At 42.0% G+C, this 19442-nt stretch overlaps 1 protein-coding gene across 2 annotated transcripts in view; it reads right to left on the bottom strand.

Moving 5' to 3' along the window:
* map1sa (microtubule-associated protein 1Sa) overlaps positions 1-19442 on the bottom strand; it is a 45279-nt gene that overhangs the window by 19591 nt on the left and 6246 nt on the right. For both annotated transcript variants that reach the window (XM_080431418.1, XM_080431419.1), the window contains exons 4-9: positions 10714-10854; positions 9963-10073; positions 7047-7380; positions 3190-3236; positions 2873-3003; positions 1747-2000 (exon numbers count right to left, since the gene is read on the bottom strand). In XM_080431418.1, the coding sequence (XP_080287544.1) occupies positions 1747-2000; positions 2873-3003; positions 3190-3236; positions 7047-7380; positions 9963-10073; positions 10714-10854 (1018 nt within the window). The remainder of the gene's footprint in view (positions 1-1746; positions 2001-2872; positions 3004-3189; positions 3237-7046; positions 7381-9962; positions 10074-10713; positions 10855-19442) is intronic.

Here is a 19442-nt window from a genome sequence, read left to right as displayed (position 1 = left end):
TCACAATGATTTTTTTTTTTCACGCAGAAACACAGTGAAACCCTCCGTGATTAGCAACGATGAGGGGATACATCATATTGGAGATAAATATATCTGTCTACATAACATGCCATCTATAACTATATAAACTATACACACATACTATAGGATGGATCTGTCTACATAACATGATATCTAAATGACATTTTATCCTTTGCATAATCCTGTAAGGTGGTCAAGGCTAGGACCAGTGCCCTCCTCCTCCCGCCCTACACTCCCTGCTGCCCCGGCCCGTAGGACTACGTACAGTGACAGATATCACCCCCCCCCCCCCCGCCCAGCTCCCCCCCCCCCGCCCGAACACAGGCTAGTTGTGTTCGCATAGACGCTCCACAAAGCCGGACGCACCGCGGTGGATTCGAACCCACAACCTCCGTGGTGGTGGGCAGGGACTTTACCACTGAGCCACCCAAGCGCCATGTTCTCGGATGTTTAGCGCCATCTCTAAACATCTGTTTTTAACCATAGTTCAGTCCAAAATCATCAAAAATAACTAAAGCTTGGGGGCACGGTGGCGCAGTCGGTAGCGCTGTCGCCTCACAGCTAGAAGGTCCTGGGTTCGATTCCCGCCGGGGGACACTGTGGGAGCTGGGGGCGTGTCTTCTCCTCCGCATCATCAGTGCCCATACCCTAGGTGGGGTTGGTGAAAGGGCCTTTCTGTGTGGAGTTTGCATGTTCTCCCCGTGTCTCCTAGGGTAGTTAATACCCTCACAAAAACATGTAGTAATCCTGGTCACTATACTGCCTCCCCCTGGCCAGCCGGGGCGCCTGATGGAGGGGAAAGGAACTGGTGTGAATAACGTGTTCCTTCCACGCGCTACGTCCAACCAGGGAAACTCCCCCCTGTCAGGTGACAAGAAGGTCAGTTGGCTCTCATGCATTGAAGGAGGCATGAGCTCGGCCCTGGCCTCCCTAAGCTGTAGGGCAGTGTATATCAACCCTGGCAAACGTCCCAATTTTGGGCCGGGGCTACTGCTGAGGTGTGCCGCGCCGTTTGAAGGAGGTTTGAAAAAAAATCATTTTGAAAAAAAAAAAAAAAGATTTTTTTTTTTTTTTTTTTAAACAATAATAATAATCAGGCATGCAAACAGCCCCGAGGTGAAAAGGGTGACAACATGCTGTTTTTTTTCGGGTCAGGTGTCACACTATTGCCCTATTTGGATTCAAAACGGCTAGAGGAAGCTGAAAAGCTACAAGTTTGCATGTCTGAATAATGCAAAAACAGAATATTTTCATGATAAAAAAGTGCGTATCGTATCGAAATCGTATCGAAGTTGTGTGCCCAATATCGTATCGTATCGTTTCGTGAAATGTGAAAATCGGCACACCCCTAGTGTGTGTATATAGATATACTGTACCGTATATATAATTATATATACCGTATATCTAGGTGTGCCCTGGGATTTTTTGGCTATGCCAGGTGTGCCTTGGCACAAAAAAGGTTGATAGACACTGCTGTAGGGGACTGGTGTAGCACCCAGGATCACTTAGAAACTTGGCATCGGGTGAAAAAAAAAATAATAATAACTAAAGCTAAACAGCCTAAATAGACGATCATTGTGAGCTAGCTTGTAGATCGGCAATTTTTGCTATTTTTCTGAGATTGTTGAAAAATAAATAAATAAATAAAACAAACACTAATAAAAACAATTATTAAAACTGAACCATTAAAAAAAAGTAAAACAAATAAATAAGTGTACTACTAACCTTGAGGTGAGCCTTTGCTGTTGGCTGCAGTGTTGTTGTTATTATTAATATTACCAGGCCAGGTGTTCATCAGAGCGTCCAGCTCTTTACTCCCTCTGACCGGGTTCAGGGTGTAGAGCTCCAGACGGCCAACCCCCATCTTCTGGAACAGGATCAGCGGCTCCACGCCGGGCCCACTGGGCCGACAGAGGGCCTCGGCCCGCATGTTGAGCCTCTCTAGGTGTTTGAGGGTGAGGGCGGCCTGGTCCCAACTCCTACCAGATACAGTTTACAATGTAGGCGTTATTATCCAGAGTGACTTACAGTAGACAAGGTAAACACATACATAGAATACATAGAGACAGTGTAGTGTCTCAGTAAACTATATAGGATCATAGAATACAGAGACAGTGTAGTGTCTCAGTAAACTATAGGATCATAGAATACAGAGAGACAGTGTAGTGTCTCAGTAAACTATAGGATCATAGAATACAGAGACAGTGTAGTGTCTCAGTAAACTATAGGATCATAGAATACAGAGACAGTGTAGTGTCTCAGTAAACTATAGGATCATAGAATACAGAGAGACAGTGTAGTGTCTCAGTAAACTATAGGATCATAGAATACAGAGACAGTGTAGTGTCTCAGTAAACTATAGGATCATAGAATACAGAGAGACAGTGTAGTGTCTCAGTAAACTATAGGATCATAGAATACAGAGAGACAGTGTAGTGTCTCAGTAAACTATAGGATCATAGAATACATAGAGACAGTGTAGTGTCTCAGTAAACTATAGGATCATAGAATACAGAGACAGTGTAGTGTCTCAGTAAACTATAGGATCATAGAATACAGAGACAGTGTAGTGTCTCAGTAAACTATAGGATCATAGAATACAGAGACAGTGTAGTGTCTCAGTAAACTATAGGATCATAGAATACAGAGACAGTGTAGTGTCTCAGTAAACTATAGGATCATAGAATACAGAGACAGTGTAGTGTCTCAGTAAACTAAAGGATCACAGGTAAACAATGAACCTAGCATCAGTCTAAACCTTCTTTCATTAATGTGTCATTTAATGTTGTTTTTTTGCTTTTGTTGGAATTGTATCTGAATTTGGCTTAGAGCAGTGAGCAGGGCGTGTCACCTCATCTGGGTGGGGTCTGGGTGGAGGGTCTTCAGTCTGTCAGGAGCGTTGAGGAACACCACGCCCAGCTCTGGAGAGATCAGGTTCTTCTGCCACTCCTCGTTGCTCTGAGAGCCTCCTGACTGAGACTCCTGAAGGGGTTAATAACAGATATATAGGATATTAGTTGACAACAGGCTCTACGCACACAGCAGCCGTAATGGCAAGACATCGGGTCAATTCCATTTTTCAAGGAGATGAATTTCAAACAATGTAGACGATCAAATCATAGCGATCATCGACACAATGTAATGACTGTTGACCCATGACCTCTGTACCTTTTCCTCCTGCTCCGCTGCTTTCCTGACCAGCAGACTGTTGACCCCTAGACAGACAGACAGGCAGACAGACAGACAGACAGACAGACAGACAGACAGACAGACAGACAGACAGACAGGCAGACAGACAGACAGACAGACAGACAGACAGACAGACAGACAGACAGACAGACAGACAGACAGACAGACAGACAGGCAGACAGACATGCAGACACACAGGCAGACAGACAGACAGACAGACAGACAGACAGACAGACAGACACACAGACAGACAGACAGACAGGCAGACAGACAGACAGGTTAGGGCAGGGGTGATGCAACTTTGATGATGTAGAGGGCCACTATATTTCCACACTCACTCCAGAGGAACACATACATATACTGTCTCTCCGTATTTGAACTTTTTTTTCGCCATTCTACTGTAGGTCACACAAATGTAGCAAAAATAGCAGATCTACAAGCTCAAAACGTGTCGCAGTAAATAAATGTCCGGTCGCTTCATTCTTTTGTTTGTTCTCGACGCGACCGCGGGTATAAAACACTACCCCCTTCTCTTTATAATTTACAACTAAGCTAAAAAACACAGACGTGTGTTTTTCTCCATCCTGGTCTGGTCAGCAGCTGTATGCTGCCCCGGGGATGACAGAACAGGCAGGACCTTGGTCATCCCCACTTGTAGATCAGCTATTTTCGCTGCGTGACATGCTTCCATAGAAGACAGCATGTCTATGGTCCATAGAAGACATGCTGTCTTCTATGGCAAACGTTCTGCCCCATGACATTCATTTAATTATTATTTTTTGCTTTGTTTTATGACCTGAATTACACCCCACAAACCTGAACGTTGAACATTCAGTGGATTTTCTGTGGTCTGGGGTTTTCTGAATAGAAAAACAAAGTGCTGGGATTGGCCCCTGGACTTTGACGTCATGGTCCATTAATCCGCGCCCCCTCTTCTCCCCTCCCCTTTCCTGTCCTTTCCTTTGGGGGGGGGGGGGGGCAGAGGTTATGATTGACAGGCAAAATCCCTCAACATTTTCATTGCAGTTGAAAAGGCCTCAGAACACAGAGAAAAACAAATGCCATGGCTCACTGGAGTGGGTTTTTCAGTTAAAACATTTTAATACACGTTTGAAGGACCATGACAAAGACTTTTAATGGTTTGTAAATCTGAACGTCATGACACCTTTAAAAAAGACCGTATCAAGTACGTTCTCTACAGGTGCGTTTGACAAATTCTAGAGGGTTTATATTAGGGCTGGGACCGTTTCAATACAAAGTCAAACTGAGGTTTTCTGTGTGTGTGTGATTCATTCTATTGTTTACTGAGTTGAAGGTTTTCTTTTTTGTGTAACCAATCCCTGGTTATATGGTTTTAAGGTTCATTTGGTTTCTACTAATCTCTCAAGAACCGATTCAGAGCTGCGCTTGAATCTGTCGGGAGCCCCGTTGAGAACCCGTGCACATTGGCTACAAGTGGGCGTGTCTTCAGATCAGGAAGCAGGCCGCGCTTTACCCAATCAAATGTAGTGGGCGGGATTTACATCTGTGCGCTCGCTTCCCACTGGAAACAAACCAAAACTCATTTAACACTCGCATGACTAAGGTTTCATTATCCCCCAGACTGCCTGAAAAACGATCATTTTGATCCCCAAATCCTATTGGCCACTGTCTCCCCTCTGGGCTCCAGACTAGTTCACACTTTCTCCCCCAAACAGTGGGGGGTTCCATTGTCTTCTAAATAGCCATTAACATCTCAATTGCACTCTGCTGAGTCAGTGAGCCCACATAATGTTGTTGTTGTAGGCAGGCAGAAACATTATAAAATAGTAATGTAGTATATATATATTTAAAATAGTATTATAAAATGTAATGGTAACTGCAGATTCTGTATGTAAAATCTTTATTAAAAAAAGCGTATAAAACAGCGCAATCTGTAGCGTCACATTAAACTCTTCAGTGAAACATGGAGCCTATATGAACGCAGAACGCTGAAGCCACTGTCTAATTACGTGACTATCTCCATTGTCCAAAACACATGGATATCTCTTGATAAACCAATATTATATTATATAATATTCACATTATTGTCTGAGCGTAAAGCTCTCATTCTATCAGCTGTCCACGCTGACAGAAGCGTCTCCTCTGTCCCTCTCCTCTCCCTTCAGCGCAGTGAAATGGGTTGCCAAATTTTGAGAGAGAAATAAGCAGGCAGGTCTATGAAAATGTTACTGCATACGTTGTGCCCTGAGAAAACAGTGAGACATGAAGCAGTAGGCTAGTGTGTATTTCTGTCTGTCTCCTATACGTCATCATGATTTGTGTATGTGGGGATCTCATTTTTACTTCCATGTACTGTTTTTCTGTTTATAAAGTGACTTTACAATGACTGAATTCGAAAAAGAGTAACTAGTAACTAAAGTTTTCAAATAATTGTAGTGGAGTAAAAGTACAAGATTTGCCTCTGAGCTGTAGTGGAGTAGAAAAGTATTACCATTATAATGTAATTATATCTATAATAATAATAAAAATAATAATAGAAAGACGTGAAAAACAAGCCCAAAGTCGCTTATAAAAAGCTAATCTCTCAAGAACAGCTTCTGCACTGCGTTGGAATCTGTCGGGGAGGTTCGTCATAACGAGTGCGCATTCAGATCAGGAAGTAGGCCGCGCTTTACCCAATCACATGCAGTGGGCGGGATTCACATGTCCGTCGATCTTTCCCCCTCGAAACAAACCGAAACTAATTTAACAATAGCGTCCGCGGAGCAGACAAAACCACGGAAATATATTCACATTTTAACTTACTCTTTCATCATAGAAACAAGTGGGCTTATAACCAAAACGATCCATGTTCTCTGGGAGAAGTGGTGTTAGTGTTCCGTGTAGAAATATTGTTAGTGGGAATGAAAACATAGTCGCACCAACCGGAAGTGATGCGCTGAAGGCGCATCACAAACACCGGTTTCCTTGTGCTCTGGTGTTACGTTATCGTCCGCCCAGAGCCAACAGACATAGAACAAACAGCAGAGGGCGCTGTTTTTCATTTTCAGTTGGCGATGGGTTCCCAGATTGATAAAAAGCAGACATGGCAACATAGACTCGTTGTGCAGCAGCGAGTCTGCTCGTCTACGGGCGCTCTGCGGGGGGTCTGGAGGTGTGAACTACTCTTCCATGGGGGAGAGAGGTCAATTTAGCCGAAATATAACGGTTGGGATGGTATATATGGTATTTATTTCATATTTATAATAAGTTTCAGAAAGAAAAAAAAGGAGATGATTTGAAACAAATATTTAGGAAAAGTCATGAAAGGGGAACTTTCTCAGAGCTTCATGAGAGAAGATAATCCACTTTAAATTCTCAAAATCGGTCATATTGATGGCTTAGTCATGCAAGTGTTAAGAATAGCCGACAAAACCACGGAAAGTTAGTAACATGTTAACTTGTTCTTTCATCATAGAAACAAGTGGGCTTGTAACCAAAACCATCCATGTTCTTCTTCACCGGAAGTGGAGGGCTGAGGGCAAAGACCAAACCCCGGTTTCCAGCCGCATAGGTCTAGTTAATCCCCCCCAGAGTCAAATGCAAAAGTGAAAAAAGCTGGGGGCGCTGTTTTTCCGTTTTATTTGACGATGGTTTACCAGATTGGGTTTCTACTAACTAATTGTTCAGTTAAATCCTGTGTAAGGTTGGCTTTTAAAAAAGGCATTAGGTTAACTATGTTATGCTTGGGCACCCCAAGCATAACATCAAAGTCAAAGTGTAAACTGGAAGTAAAAAATCATCAAAATTGTACTTAAGTACAGTACTTGAGTAAACATACTTAATTACTTTCCACCACTGCCCAGTAACCCTACCTGGCAGGTTGTCAGTCCCCAGGTGAGTGATGAGGACAGAGTCGATGCGGTCCAGATGTCTGACCAGCTTCCAGTAGGGGGCGCGGGGGTCCGAGCCGCCGTTCAGCAGCACGTTGAAGCCGTTGACGGCGAAGAAGGCGGAGTCTCCCCGTCCGCCGGGGAACACGTAGCAGCACGGCCGCCACAGCTTCAGGAAGCCCACGGTGGAGGGCGGGGCCAGCAGGGCGAAGGGGGACTCGGGCTCCAGGGACTCAGACAGGTACTCTGTGAACTCCTGGAGACCCTCCATCTCTGGGAGGACCACCGCCGGGTTGATACGGATCTCTATGAAGTCCTGGAGGTTACATTAATATCATTATTATTATTATGATATTTATAACTCCTGGAGACCCTCCATCTCTGATACGGATCTCTATGAAGTCCTGGAGGTTACATTAATATTATTATTATTATCATAATGATATTTATAACTCCTGGAGACCCTCCACCTCTGATATGGATCTCTATGAAGTCCTGGAGGTTACATTAATATTATTATTATGATATTTATAACTCCTGGAGACCCTCCAGCTCTGATATGGATCTCTATGAAGTCCTGGAGGTTACATTATTATCATTATTATGATAATTATAACTCCTGGAAACCCTCCAGCTCTGATACGGATCTCTATGAAGTCCTGGAGGTTACATTATGCATTTATATACATTCATCATTATTATATTTATACATTTATAACTTCCATTATTATTATTATTATTGTCTCCGCCAGGCCGAAAGGCATGGCGAGAGAGTATGTTTTACCCCCTGTCCGTGTGTCCGTTTGTTTGTGTGTCCGTCCGTCCATCTGTCTGTGAACAGCTAATCTCTGGCACCGTTGGCCCGGTCGCTGCGAAACTGTGCACACAGACTCCCTGGATGCCAATTCAGAACCTCTGACCCAACTTTTTCACATGGGCCTGTTATAGCGCCACCAGGAGGCCGATTTGTGCAAAACATATTTTTTGACAGTACTCCTACAGATTTTGTCCAAAAATTAAACGAAACAAGTCTTTCAGATTTCTCATATTCTATCCTGATTGGCTAAAAATGTCTTCCAAAGTTTGCAGGAATGCTCCGTTTTGAACAAAATGCCTCAAATCATGAACACAGCATGCAATTTCCGTGAAATTTTGCACGCACATTCCCATTAAGCTGAGGAAGAACTACCATTTGAAAATGTTCAAATCAGCCTCATGGTGGCACTATAACAGGCCGATTCGTGTTTTTACCTATAATTGCACCGATCTGTGTAAAACTTTGTATGCGCACTCCCTAGAGGTCAAGGAAAAACCTTTGCCCTGCATTTTTCACATCTGCCTTTTATAGCGCCACCAGGAGGCCGACTTATGTAAAACACATTATTTTATACTACTCCTTCCAATTTTATCCAAATTTCACGCAAATCGGTACACATGATCTCTATAGTCATGTGATCACGACGGATGTGTTTAATTTTTCATATTCCATACTGATTGGCTAAGATTGACATCTAAAGTTTGCATTATTGGCTTGTTTTGAACAAAATTCCGCAAATCATGAACGCACCGTCCAATTGCGCTCAAACTTTGCACGCACATTCACACTATGTTGAGGAACAAATGCCACCCTTTTAACATTGTCCTGTTATAGCGCCACCAACAGGTCTAATTTGGCGAAACACATGTTTTTAACAAAATGCCTCAAATCATGAATGCAGTCAGTGTCTAATTGTCGTGCAAGGCCTAAGAAGAAATGGCACCCTTTTCACGTTGGCCTATTATAGCGCCACCAGGAGAGCACAATAGCCTACCTGACCTGGCGGAGACCTGTGCTCCGAGGAGCACTTTTTCTAGTTATTATTATTATTAGTAAGTCCTACAGGTTATGTTTGTACGCCATGTTTGTAGTCCTACAGGTTATGTTTGTAGTTCTACCTGTACGCAATGTTTGTAGTCCTACAGGTTATGTCTGTAGTCCTACAGGTTATGTCTGTAGTCCTATAGGCCATGTTTGTAGTCCTACAGGCCATGTTTGTAGTCCTATATGTTATGTTTGTAGTCCTACAGGCCATGTTTGTAGTCCTACAGGTTATGTTTGTAGTCCTACAGGCCATGTTTGTAGTCCTACAGGCCATGTGTGTAGTCCTACAGGTTATGTTTGTAGTCCTACAGGCCATGTTTGTAGTCCTACAGGCCATGTTTGTAGTCCTACAGGTTATGTTTGTAGTCTATATGTTATATTTGTAGTCCTATATGTTATGTTTGTAGTCCTACAGGCCATGTTTGTAGTCCTACAGGCCATGTTTGTAGTCCTACAGGCCATGTTTGTAGTCCTACAGGTTATGTTTGTAGTCCAACAGGCCATGTTTGTAGTCCTACAGGTTATGTTTGTAGTCCAACAGGCCATGTTTGTAGTCCTACAGGCCATGTTTGTAGTCCTACAGGTTATGTTTGTAGTCCTATATGTTATGTTTGTAGTCCTACAAGCCATGTTTGTAGTCCTACAGGTTATGTTTGTAGTCCTACAGGCCATGTTTTTAGTCCTACAGGCCATGTTTGTAGTCCTACAGGTTGTTTGTAGTCCTATGTTATGTTTGTAGTCCTACAGGCCATGTTTGTAGTCCTACAGGTTATGTTTGTAGTCCTACAGGCCATGTTTGTAGTCCTACAGGTTGTTTGTAGTCCTATATGTTATGTTTGTAGTCCTACAGGCCATGTTTGTAGTCCTACAGGTTATGTTTGTAGTCCTACAGGCCATGTTTGTAGTCCTACAGGTTATGTTTGTAGTCCTACAGGCCATGTTTGTAGTCCTAAAGGCCATGTTTGTAGTCCTATATGTTATGTTTGTAGTCCTACAGGCCATGTTTGTAGTCCTACAGGTTATGTTTGTAGTCCTACCTGTAGGTTGTGTTTGTCCAGCTCAGAGTTCCTCCAGAGTCCAGAGTCGGGGCAGCTGACGGTCAGGATGCCTTTTAAAGACGGATCACCTGAGCTCAGCAACTCTCCTATCTGAGAGGAAAACAAAACAACAACAAAGACTGTTTGGTTAATAAGTTATTAACATCATATAAACATCATATTTATATAAGTCCATTTTTCTCTGATTGTGTTTTTTTAAAAACAAGCCACATTCAAACGGCCATATCTCTGGAATGGACCGGCCAATTGTTCCCAATCCTACCGGACCCCCATGTGTGTAATGAGCCCATCTCTGTGAGGAAGGAAGTGACGGAGAATAATTCCTGGCAGTGAATGAGTTAACCACTTGAACGCCATCATCCCTATTCTGAGAGCGTTAGCCAAAAATAGCAGATCTACAAGCTCACAACTGTGAGCTTGTAGATCTGCTATTTTCATAATATCTATCTGTGGAACCGAGTCAAACTAAATGTAATGCCTCAACGCCTACAATTCTAAGTGCTTATCAGGGTGGGGGGTCCCCAGTTCAAATATGATTATATTGGGGGGTCCCCAGTTCAATTACGATTATGATTTATTTTCAAATACCTTCAGGGTAAGACCGGTGATATATCTCTGTCTATGAGTCTGTATGTCCCTTTTATGCCCATATATGGAGATCCCTGATGTCGTCAGTGTGATGTCATCAGTGTGATGTCATCAGTGTGATGTCACAGCACGTCTGACTCACCTCGGCGTCAGTGAAGATCTGGACCAAATCGCTGAGCGAGAAGCTTCCGTTCTGTAGCACGATGTCCCCGCCCCCTTCCACACACTGACCAACCAGCAGCAAGAGTTTATGGCGGGACGCGTCAGAGATGAGCCGATGGACCTATAGGAGAAAAGTAGGTTTTATTTGAAAACTGCCCAAAAAAGCCTCAAAGAATATCAAAAAATAATTTAAATAATTTAAAAAGATATATATGAGCCCTAAATGTTGTATGTCTGTTGTATGTCTTTGAGCGACGTCTTTCACCGAGTCTGTGATCCAAGAAAAGACGTCCGGCGATGTTTTCCACCACTATTAACAAACATCAGGCCTAAACACATTAACACCAACGATGAAAACACTCCACTAACACACACACACACACACACTCCACATTTGAAATATTTATTTATGTCCACATAATAAGAAGTACAGGATGTACAAAGGACATAAACACTGCCAGTGCAGTCAGATGAAGGGAAAACAGTTAGTTACAAAGCGCATGTAAAGCAGAGCAACGTTACAAAACAAAAGATGGCATACTTGTCAAACACAGCGGACAACAATCATGGGTAAAGGAAGCAACGCCTCCTCCAAATTGAGCGGCTTCCTATAATAGCTGATATTGAGCAGTACCTTGCTAATTGTTTAGCCCACCTTTTGGAAAGGCCGGCCATTTGCAGGCCCCTTACAACCAACTTGTGCACGTGCCCTAGACTACCAAAGATAAAAACCAAAAGTTTACATCTGTAGCCTAGCTGAGAGATGGTCTGCTCTAGCTGATGATATTTTAGCACTTTGGTTAGGAAGGCTTCCTCTAAGCTGTAATCAAAAGTACAGCCGACCTCGAGAATGAACACCTCCCTATGGTTTTCATTAACAACAATGACATCAGGGGTGTTAGCTGAAATGTTAGAGAACACAGAATCATCGTCACACAGGTTAAACATGCTCGGCTTCACAGTAGAATGCTTATACAGCATGATGGAGGACCTGAAAATAGAAGTGATATCTTTTGATATTAAATCCACTATTCTGTCATGCCTACTTATGTAGAGTCCCCTGTATACATGGCACCCATTTAAGATGTGGGACATGGTTTCAGCTATTTGTTCATGACCATGATGTATACAGTGAGGAGCATGGTTGCCTGGAAACCAGATGGAGAGGTTAAGTTTAGATGGTAAAACCTGCAACCTCGCTTTCAGAGTAAAGACAACAATGCATTCGTCTAAAGCAAACTTTTTTAGCACAGAGTGCGAGACAGAATGATCCGCAGCGGGGAGACATGCAGTCTTCCCTTGCAATCTCAGTTCAGTCCAATGCTGCCGCTGCCTTTGCTGTTGTGCCCATAAGAGGCGACCTCGGGCATTAGTCAGTGGGAGTTGGTGTTCTGTTCCACACACAGTCATAGATGCTCTGACAGAGATACTGGGGTCAGATATAAAGTCCTCCGAGACAGTTAGACCCTACCCACTTCAAGGTAACATCAGCCCAAGAGCACAGATCGTTTAAGTCCGGCCAGTCTGACCACACACCGAAGCCGGGAGAGCGACTGTCTAGCTTTCCACTAGGTTTCCTCCTGAAGCCTAGGAAGCAAGGATCTGAGCCACATGCCAGGGGGACCTTACGTCGTTTTAGGTCCAGAAATAGAGATGAACGTGCAAACTCTCTCACATACTGGTCATCGTTGTTCAGCATATTTAACAAGTGGGAGAGCCTCGTAGCAATATATGTCCATTCAAAATTGGGAACACCCAAACCACCCTCACGTTTACTGTGAAATATAATGTCACGTGTTGTGTGTGTGTGTTAAGACCAGTCCATTGTCTCACTAAGTGCACAGTTTTGTCAGTCAAATGTAGTGATTTTCGTGGAACATGTACATTGGAGAAAAGATGTTGTACCTTGGCCAATGCTATTATTCTGACTGCCTCCAGTTTCATGATTAGAGGCAGAGGCGATGTGTGGATTAAGTCGAGTCTGCTGGAGTACTCAGCAATGATTACCTCGACCTGATCGCCCCACTCGCCTGCCACATTAAACTTGTGGCCCAAATATGTGTAAGTCTCGTGACGTGAATAGACTTTAAGGGGTTTATTGCAAATTGTGAAATCAGTTGGTGTATCTGTTTTAGAGTGGTACCAGCGATTTCCTCCGCTCCGTCTTTCATATAAAACTGCACATTTGGATTCTTTTACCTCTAATCCTGACCATTCCAAAAAGGAATCGGTTTTGGAGAGCATGTTCTTTATTACAGCCCCATGATGAGAGGCTAACTGGACATCGTCTGCATACCCCTGAACAGGGTTAGGGGAAATTATATTGGCGGGGGCACACATACAGAGCCATTTTAACCATTGGTTAAGTGCTAACACAAAATTAACAGCGCTCCATGGACAGCCAGTCTTAACACCTACTTGGAGAGGGAGGGGGTCTGTGAGCTGTTTACCACAGATGACCTGAATGAATGAACCAGTGTACACATCTTTAACAATGTCAACATAAACTTGGGGTAGATGGAATTCCTCAAGAGCTGTTATCATGACATTATGTGCTAAAGTGCCAAATGCATCACGGAAGTCCAGAAAAACTGTCCCCCCCCCCCCCCCCCACACACACACACACACACACACACACACACACACACACACACACACACACACACACACCCCCCCCCCCCTCAAGTAGAAACCAGTCTTAACCCATTAGAACCGGGAACGCGTCTGTGTCATTTTTAGATTTCTTTGGCTATTGAAAAATAGCAGATCTACAAGTTCATATGAGCATGTATATATATTTTTTTTTTTCGTAAAAATGTGTGCACATCTTTGTGTATATATATATATTTTTAAAGTGAACATTTGTAACTCAAATCTTTGCTTCCTTAACATGAAAAGGTTTGAGAACCACTGATATTATATTACAGCAACATACGTTTTATTTTTTTAAACTGTTAGGATTTAGAAGACATTCGTAGAATCCCCCAGAAGCAAAGATTTGAGTTAAAAATGTTCGCTTTAAAAATATATATATTCAAAGATTTGCACACATTTTCAAAATTTTTCAAAAATAGCAGATCTACAAGCTCATAGCGCGGCACTCGCTATGAGCTTGTAGATCTGCTATTTTTGAATAGCCCAAAGAAATTTTAAAGAAAAACGATGCAGAAGCGTTCCTGGTCTTCATGGGTTAAAAAGCCAGATTTAGATTCAGCTTAGCGTGTCAGTGTCCCGCACGCCCGAAAAAAAAACAGCAGATCTACAAGCCCACAACACGTCGCGCCGCCACGTGTTGTGGGGCTTGTAGATCTGCCGTTTTTTTTTTGTTGGTCTTGGGTGAGAGAGGCCAGACCAAAGTGCATTCTGGGAGGTCAGAATGAGCAGGGCAATGTGAGGAATTAAACCTCCTGCTCAAAAACACCTTTGATTCACCAACTACACACTGTTACACATAACACACACTGGAAAGTAACTAAGTACATGTACTCAAGCACTGTATTGAGGTATTTTTTTACTTTACTAGAGTACTTCCAATTTTCAATACTTTTACTTCTACTCCACCACATCTCAGAGGCAAATATTGTACTTTTTACTCCACTACAATTATTTGAAGACTTTAGATACTTTATAGATTTTGAAATGAGCAGATCTACAAGCTCACAAAGTGACGAGTTGTGAGCTTGTAGATCTGCTATTTTCAAAGGATTTTCATACATTTTATCTTTTGAAAACTTGTGAAATGGGACATTCTGCATGATACTTTAAGTACATTTTGAAGACAATACTTTTGTACTTTTACTCAAGTAAATGTTGATAATACCGAACTTGTACTTGTAACAGACTATTTCTGCAATAGGGTATTGATACTTTTACTTAAGTAAAACATTTGAGTACTTCACTGCACAACACTATGTGTGTACTAGACTTGAGTACTTAGAGATGCACATATTTCATAAATACCTAAATTGACTCTTGTATTAATGAGTTAAATTGAACTGTCAGGTATTATGCGTTATTCTGACTCAACAAAATGATAGAATAATCCTAGACAAAATGAGACAAAATGTTCTCTTAATGTTTTGCTACATTTCTACATGTGAAGAGCCCTGGAGCAGAGCAGAGGGCTGTGTGTGTGTGTGTGTGTGTGTGTGTGTGTGTGTGTGTGTGTGTGTGTGTGTGTGTGTGTGTGTGTGTGTGTGTGTGAAAGAAGCTCTGCGCTGCATCAATCATTTAGGACAGAGGTCTTCAACAGGGGGTCCACGACCCCTAGGGGGTCCGCGGAGGTACTCCAGGGGGTCCGCGAAATTGTTGTTTTATTAAACAATATTTTAGTTTTTAAAACTTTTTTTTTTATTATGTCAATTTGTCTTTAAACATAACATGACATATTTTAATAGCTTAACGGAAGATAACTTGTGCTTTAACTTGTAACATCTGTGGCCGGGGGATCAGCACTTTATATCTGAAATCTGAACGTTTATGTAGATGTGCTGATTGTAAATGTAAATTTTTCTAAAAACAGGAACAAGTAGCGCCATGACGCTAGCATCAAGCATCATGTGAACCATGGCTACTACTGGGACATCCTGTGTGTATAGGAGAAGGCAACCATTTTTTTTTCATGTTTATACATATAAAACACAATTTTATACATAAATATACGATATATGTGGTAGCCCCCCCTACCCTACGAGGTAGGGGGTCCCTGCTCCATCACCCCATCAGTTTGGGGGTCCCTGGCCTGAAAAGGTTGAAGACCCCTGATTTAGGACACACACACACACGTCACAGGGACCTTCATGCTGGGTGACAAGCAGGGAGGCATTGGGTCACATTGTTCGATCGAACCCCGACCTCCCAGTCTCAGCCAATCCAAGGAATCTCTTTTTTCTCTATCCTGTAATCCCATTGGTCAGATTGGTCTCACTGGGTGTCAGACAGACTCACACCGGAAGTTCAGTGACATAACATTAGAGTCTATGAGAGGCGACTGGATGCTTATGAACAAACACTATTTATGAACCATTGAGACCTTTATATAATACTTAAAATTAAATATATATCACACATCGTTTTCTGCTGTGTTGCTTTTCTATGTGTACAATGTATCATTTTATAGAGGTATCTAAAGATCACAAAGTATGTTTCTGAACGGCCAAAGTATTGCGAGACTGTTATCTGTCCGGCAACCAAATCTCACGATATCTCAGAGACAGAAACGAGACCTGCCGCTGTTTAGATGCCTCAATAAAATGATGTGCTGTGAAACATTAGAAAACAACCTGTGGGTTCTAATCCACCGTGTGGTGCATCAGGCTTTGTGGAGCGTCTACACAAACACAACTGGCCCGTGTTCAGAGGAGGAGGAGGAGGAGTAGGAGGAGGAGGAGGAGGGTGATATCGGTCATTACACATACTCCTACGGGCTGGGGGCGGCACCTGTCAGAGAGGAGTGTTGAACGGGAGGAGTAGGACGAAGGCTCTATGTCCTCCTGGTGGGGGCTCCTCACTGGCAGGTGAGTCAGTAGGATACGACATCAGTGACAACACAGACATGTGTGAGGAGAGGAGTTAATTGGCATAACAATTAAATTGGGGAGAAAAAGGGGTAAAAAATGATAGGCTACTCTAAATGTTTTTTAAAAAGAAGAAAAGAAACAAAAACCCGTGATAATTATGTCTTCTTTTATATTCCTTAAAGGTCACAACCGTTCATAAATAATGTTAGTTCATGAGCTGGTCCAGACGGCTCCATTCACTGTAATGTAATTATTCATCTAACTTCCGGTGCCAGGTTTGCCATCCATGTGTGTCATGGCGCATCCCCGGCGTTAGAGGTCAAAAACTTTGCATCCGAGTTGGCTCCAGTGTGGCAACCAATATTTCAAACCTCTGTCACACACACACACACAATTCCTCTGTTTTGGAAAACCTCACACATAAAACCACTACCCAAAATCCAATGTCCAAAAGAACATAAAGGATTATGGACCCACAGTGTGGAATAAACTCCCATAGACCATATTCACACGGTGGCCATGTTTCTATGAAGTCAATGAAAGTAGCTACCCCGGGTGGCAGCACTTTCAATGTTAAATTCCAATATGGCCGCCGTGTGAATATGGTCTATTACACCTAAGACAGGCAGCCTCTGTCGATAGCTTTAAAGCACAGCTCAAGACCTATTTCTTCACTCTTGCTTTTAGCTGATTCTTTGGTTGGTTTTTAATTCCTCACTGTATTGCCTATTTTAATGTTGTTTTATGCTTTTGCTTTTATTTTATTTTATTTTATTTTTGTTTGCTTTATTGTTAAATTGGTTCTAACTGTAATTGTATTCTTGCTCTGTAAAGCACTTTGAGCTGCATTTCATGTCATGAAAGGTGCTATACAAATAAAGTTTATTATTATTATTATAGTTCTCACTTCAGTGATCATGAAATCACTGGAAAGAATACTGTTGCAACATCGTGTTAGTATAACTAAAGACAAATTTGATCCCTGTCAGTTTGCTTATAAGAAAGGTTGCGGTACAGAGGATGCGGTTGTCACACTGGTCCACTTAGCTTGGAGGGAATTTGGCCGAAATCATCAAGATCGTGCACTTGGTGACAAGTTTTGGATTTTTGGCATGGTGTTAGGTATGGGCATAAGGTTTTCAAAAACCAACGGATGCAAGTTGGGATCGCCCCCTAGTGGTTTGTTTCCAATGAATCCAATATTAGATAGGTATGGTTGAAACCCCAAATAATTCGGTTACTACTGGATATGCTAAATAACATACAAAAAAATCTAGGAAAATCAAACTCCTGTAAAGACATAATTTTCAAGATGGCGGGAGCTTAAAATGACAGGAGCTTAAAATGCCTATAAGCTGGGAGGGAGTATGTGCCATCTTGAAAACGATGCCTTTCCAGAAGTTTGATTTTCCTAGATTTTTTGTATGTTATTTAGCATAGCCAATAGTAACAGAATCCATTGAAAATACCTTCTATAAATTATTTGGGGTTTCAACCATATACTAACCTATCTAATATTGGATTCATTGGAAACAGACCACTAGGGGGCGATCCCAACATGCTTCCGATGGTTTTTGAAAACCTTATGCCCATACCTAACAGCATGCCAAAAATCTAAAACTTGTCACCAAGTGCACAATCGTTATGATTTTTTATATATTCCCTCCCCGCTTATAAGCATGTTAAGCTCCCACCAGCCATCCTGGACGCCAACTTGAAAATTATTCTAGTTTCTAGAAGTTTGATTTTCCTAATTTTTTTGTATGTTATTTAGCATACCCAATAGTAACAGAATCCCTAACACAAATCAAAAACTTGTCACCAAGTGCACGATTTTTCTGAATTCCCTCCGGGCTAACTTCATTACAAAACACCTAGATAAGTCTAATAAGAATCATGCAAGGGTGCTGTTCTTAGACTTCTCTTCAGCCTTCAATACAATACAGTCTGATATTCTGGTGTCAAAGATGGTACAGTTGGAACTGAATCCATACTTAATTCACTGGTATGCTTCCTTCCTTACTAACAGAGTACAGAGGGTGAAAGTGAACAGAACCCTCTCCTCAGCATTAACTACTAATGTTGGTGCTCCCCAGGGTTGTGTAAGCTCAGCTGTACTTTTCACCCTTTATACTGACAGCTGTCGTACTGAGGAATGTCTGTCTGAATGACGCACTGACAAACCAGACCAATACATTCTTAAGTACTCTGATGATACAGTTTTGATTTCTCTCTTAGATAGTTCCAGTGATCCTGGACTGCACCAACACAGAGTAAATAAGGTGGTGGAGTGGAGTGATAACAACGCTCTTATCATTAACACAAAAAAGACAGAGGAGATTGTTTTTGGTGTTCCACTGGAGATACACAGATCCACCATTACTATTCATAGTGAACAGATCAACCAGGTATGTTCGTTTACATACCTAGGAGTAGTAATTGACCACCTTCTGTCATGGAAAGACCAGATTGATTCAGTGGGTAAGAAGACAAAACAAAGAATCTATTTCCTTCGCCGTCTGAGATCTTTTGGTGCTAGTGGACAGATTATTCTTTTGATTTTCACTTCTGTTATTATGAGTGTTCTTCAGTACTGTAGAACCACCTGGTATGGATGTCTGTCTGTAGCTTTAAAGGACAACTTTGGTTTTTTACAACCAAGGTTTATGTTTTAGTTTGTAATTAAAGTAAATAAAAGATGAGCGTTAACATTTTTAAATGTACTGCTTTCTATAGTTTTAGCAATTTTCGTGATCTTTTTTTACAGTGGGCGGGGGCATTCTGTCCGGTGGCTAAATATGTATTTTTTTACACAATAACCCGGTGTTTTCTTTATTGTTATTTACAGTACCTTTACAGGACCTTTTTTATTGTGTAAAAAAAGGCATATTTAGCCACCGGACAGAATGCCCCCGCCCACTGTAAAAAATATTGCGCACATTGCTAAAACTATAGAAAGCAGTAAATGAAAAGAAAATAACACTCATCTTTTATTTACTTTAATTACATGCTAAAATATAAACCTTGGTTGTAAAAAAACAAAGTTGTCCTTTAAAGTCACAACTGCTGCAGCAACTGAAAAGATTGTTGGACAACCACTTCAGAGCTCTATACATCTACGTATGATAACAGTATGATAAGGTTGGCAAGGAATATCACTTCAAACACTAGCCATGCTTTGTATGGAGAA

The sequence above is a fragment of the Gymnoscopelus braueri genome, assembly GCF_963280865.1.
Source record: "Gymnoscopelus braueri genome assembly, chromosome: 6".
NCBI classification, from domain to species: Eukaryota; Metazoa; Chordata; class Actinopteri; order Myctophiformes; family Myctophidae; genus Gymnoscopelus; species Gymnoscopelus braueri.
Note: the sequence above shows the minus strand (reverse complement) of the source record. Positions and strands in the feature narration are given on the sequence as shown.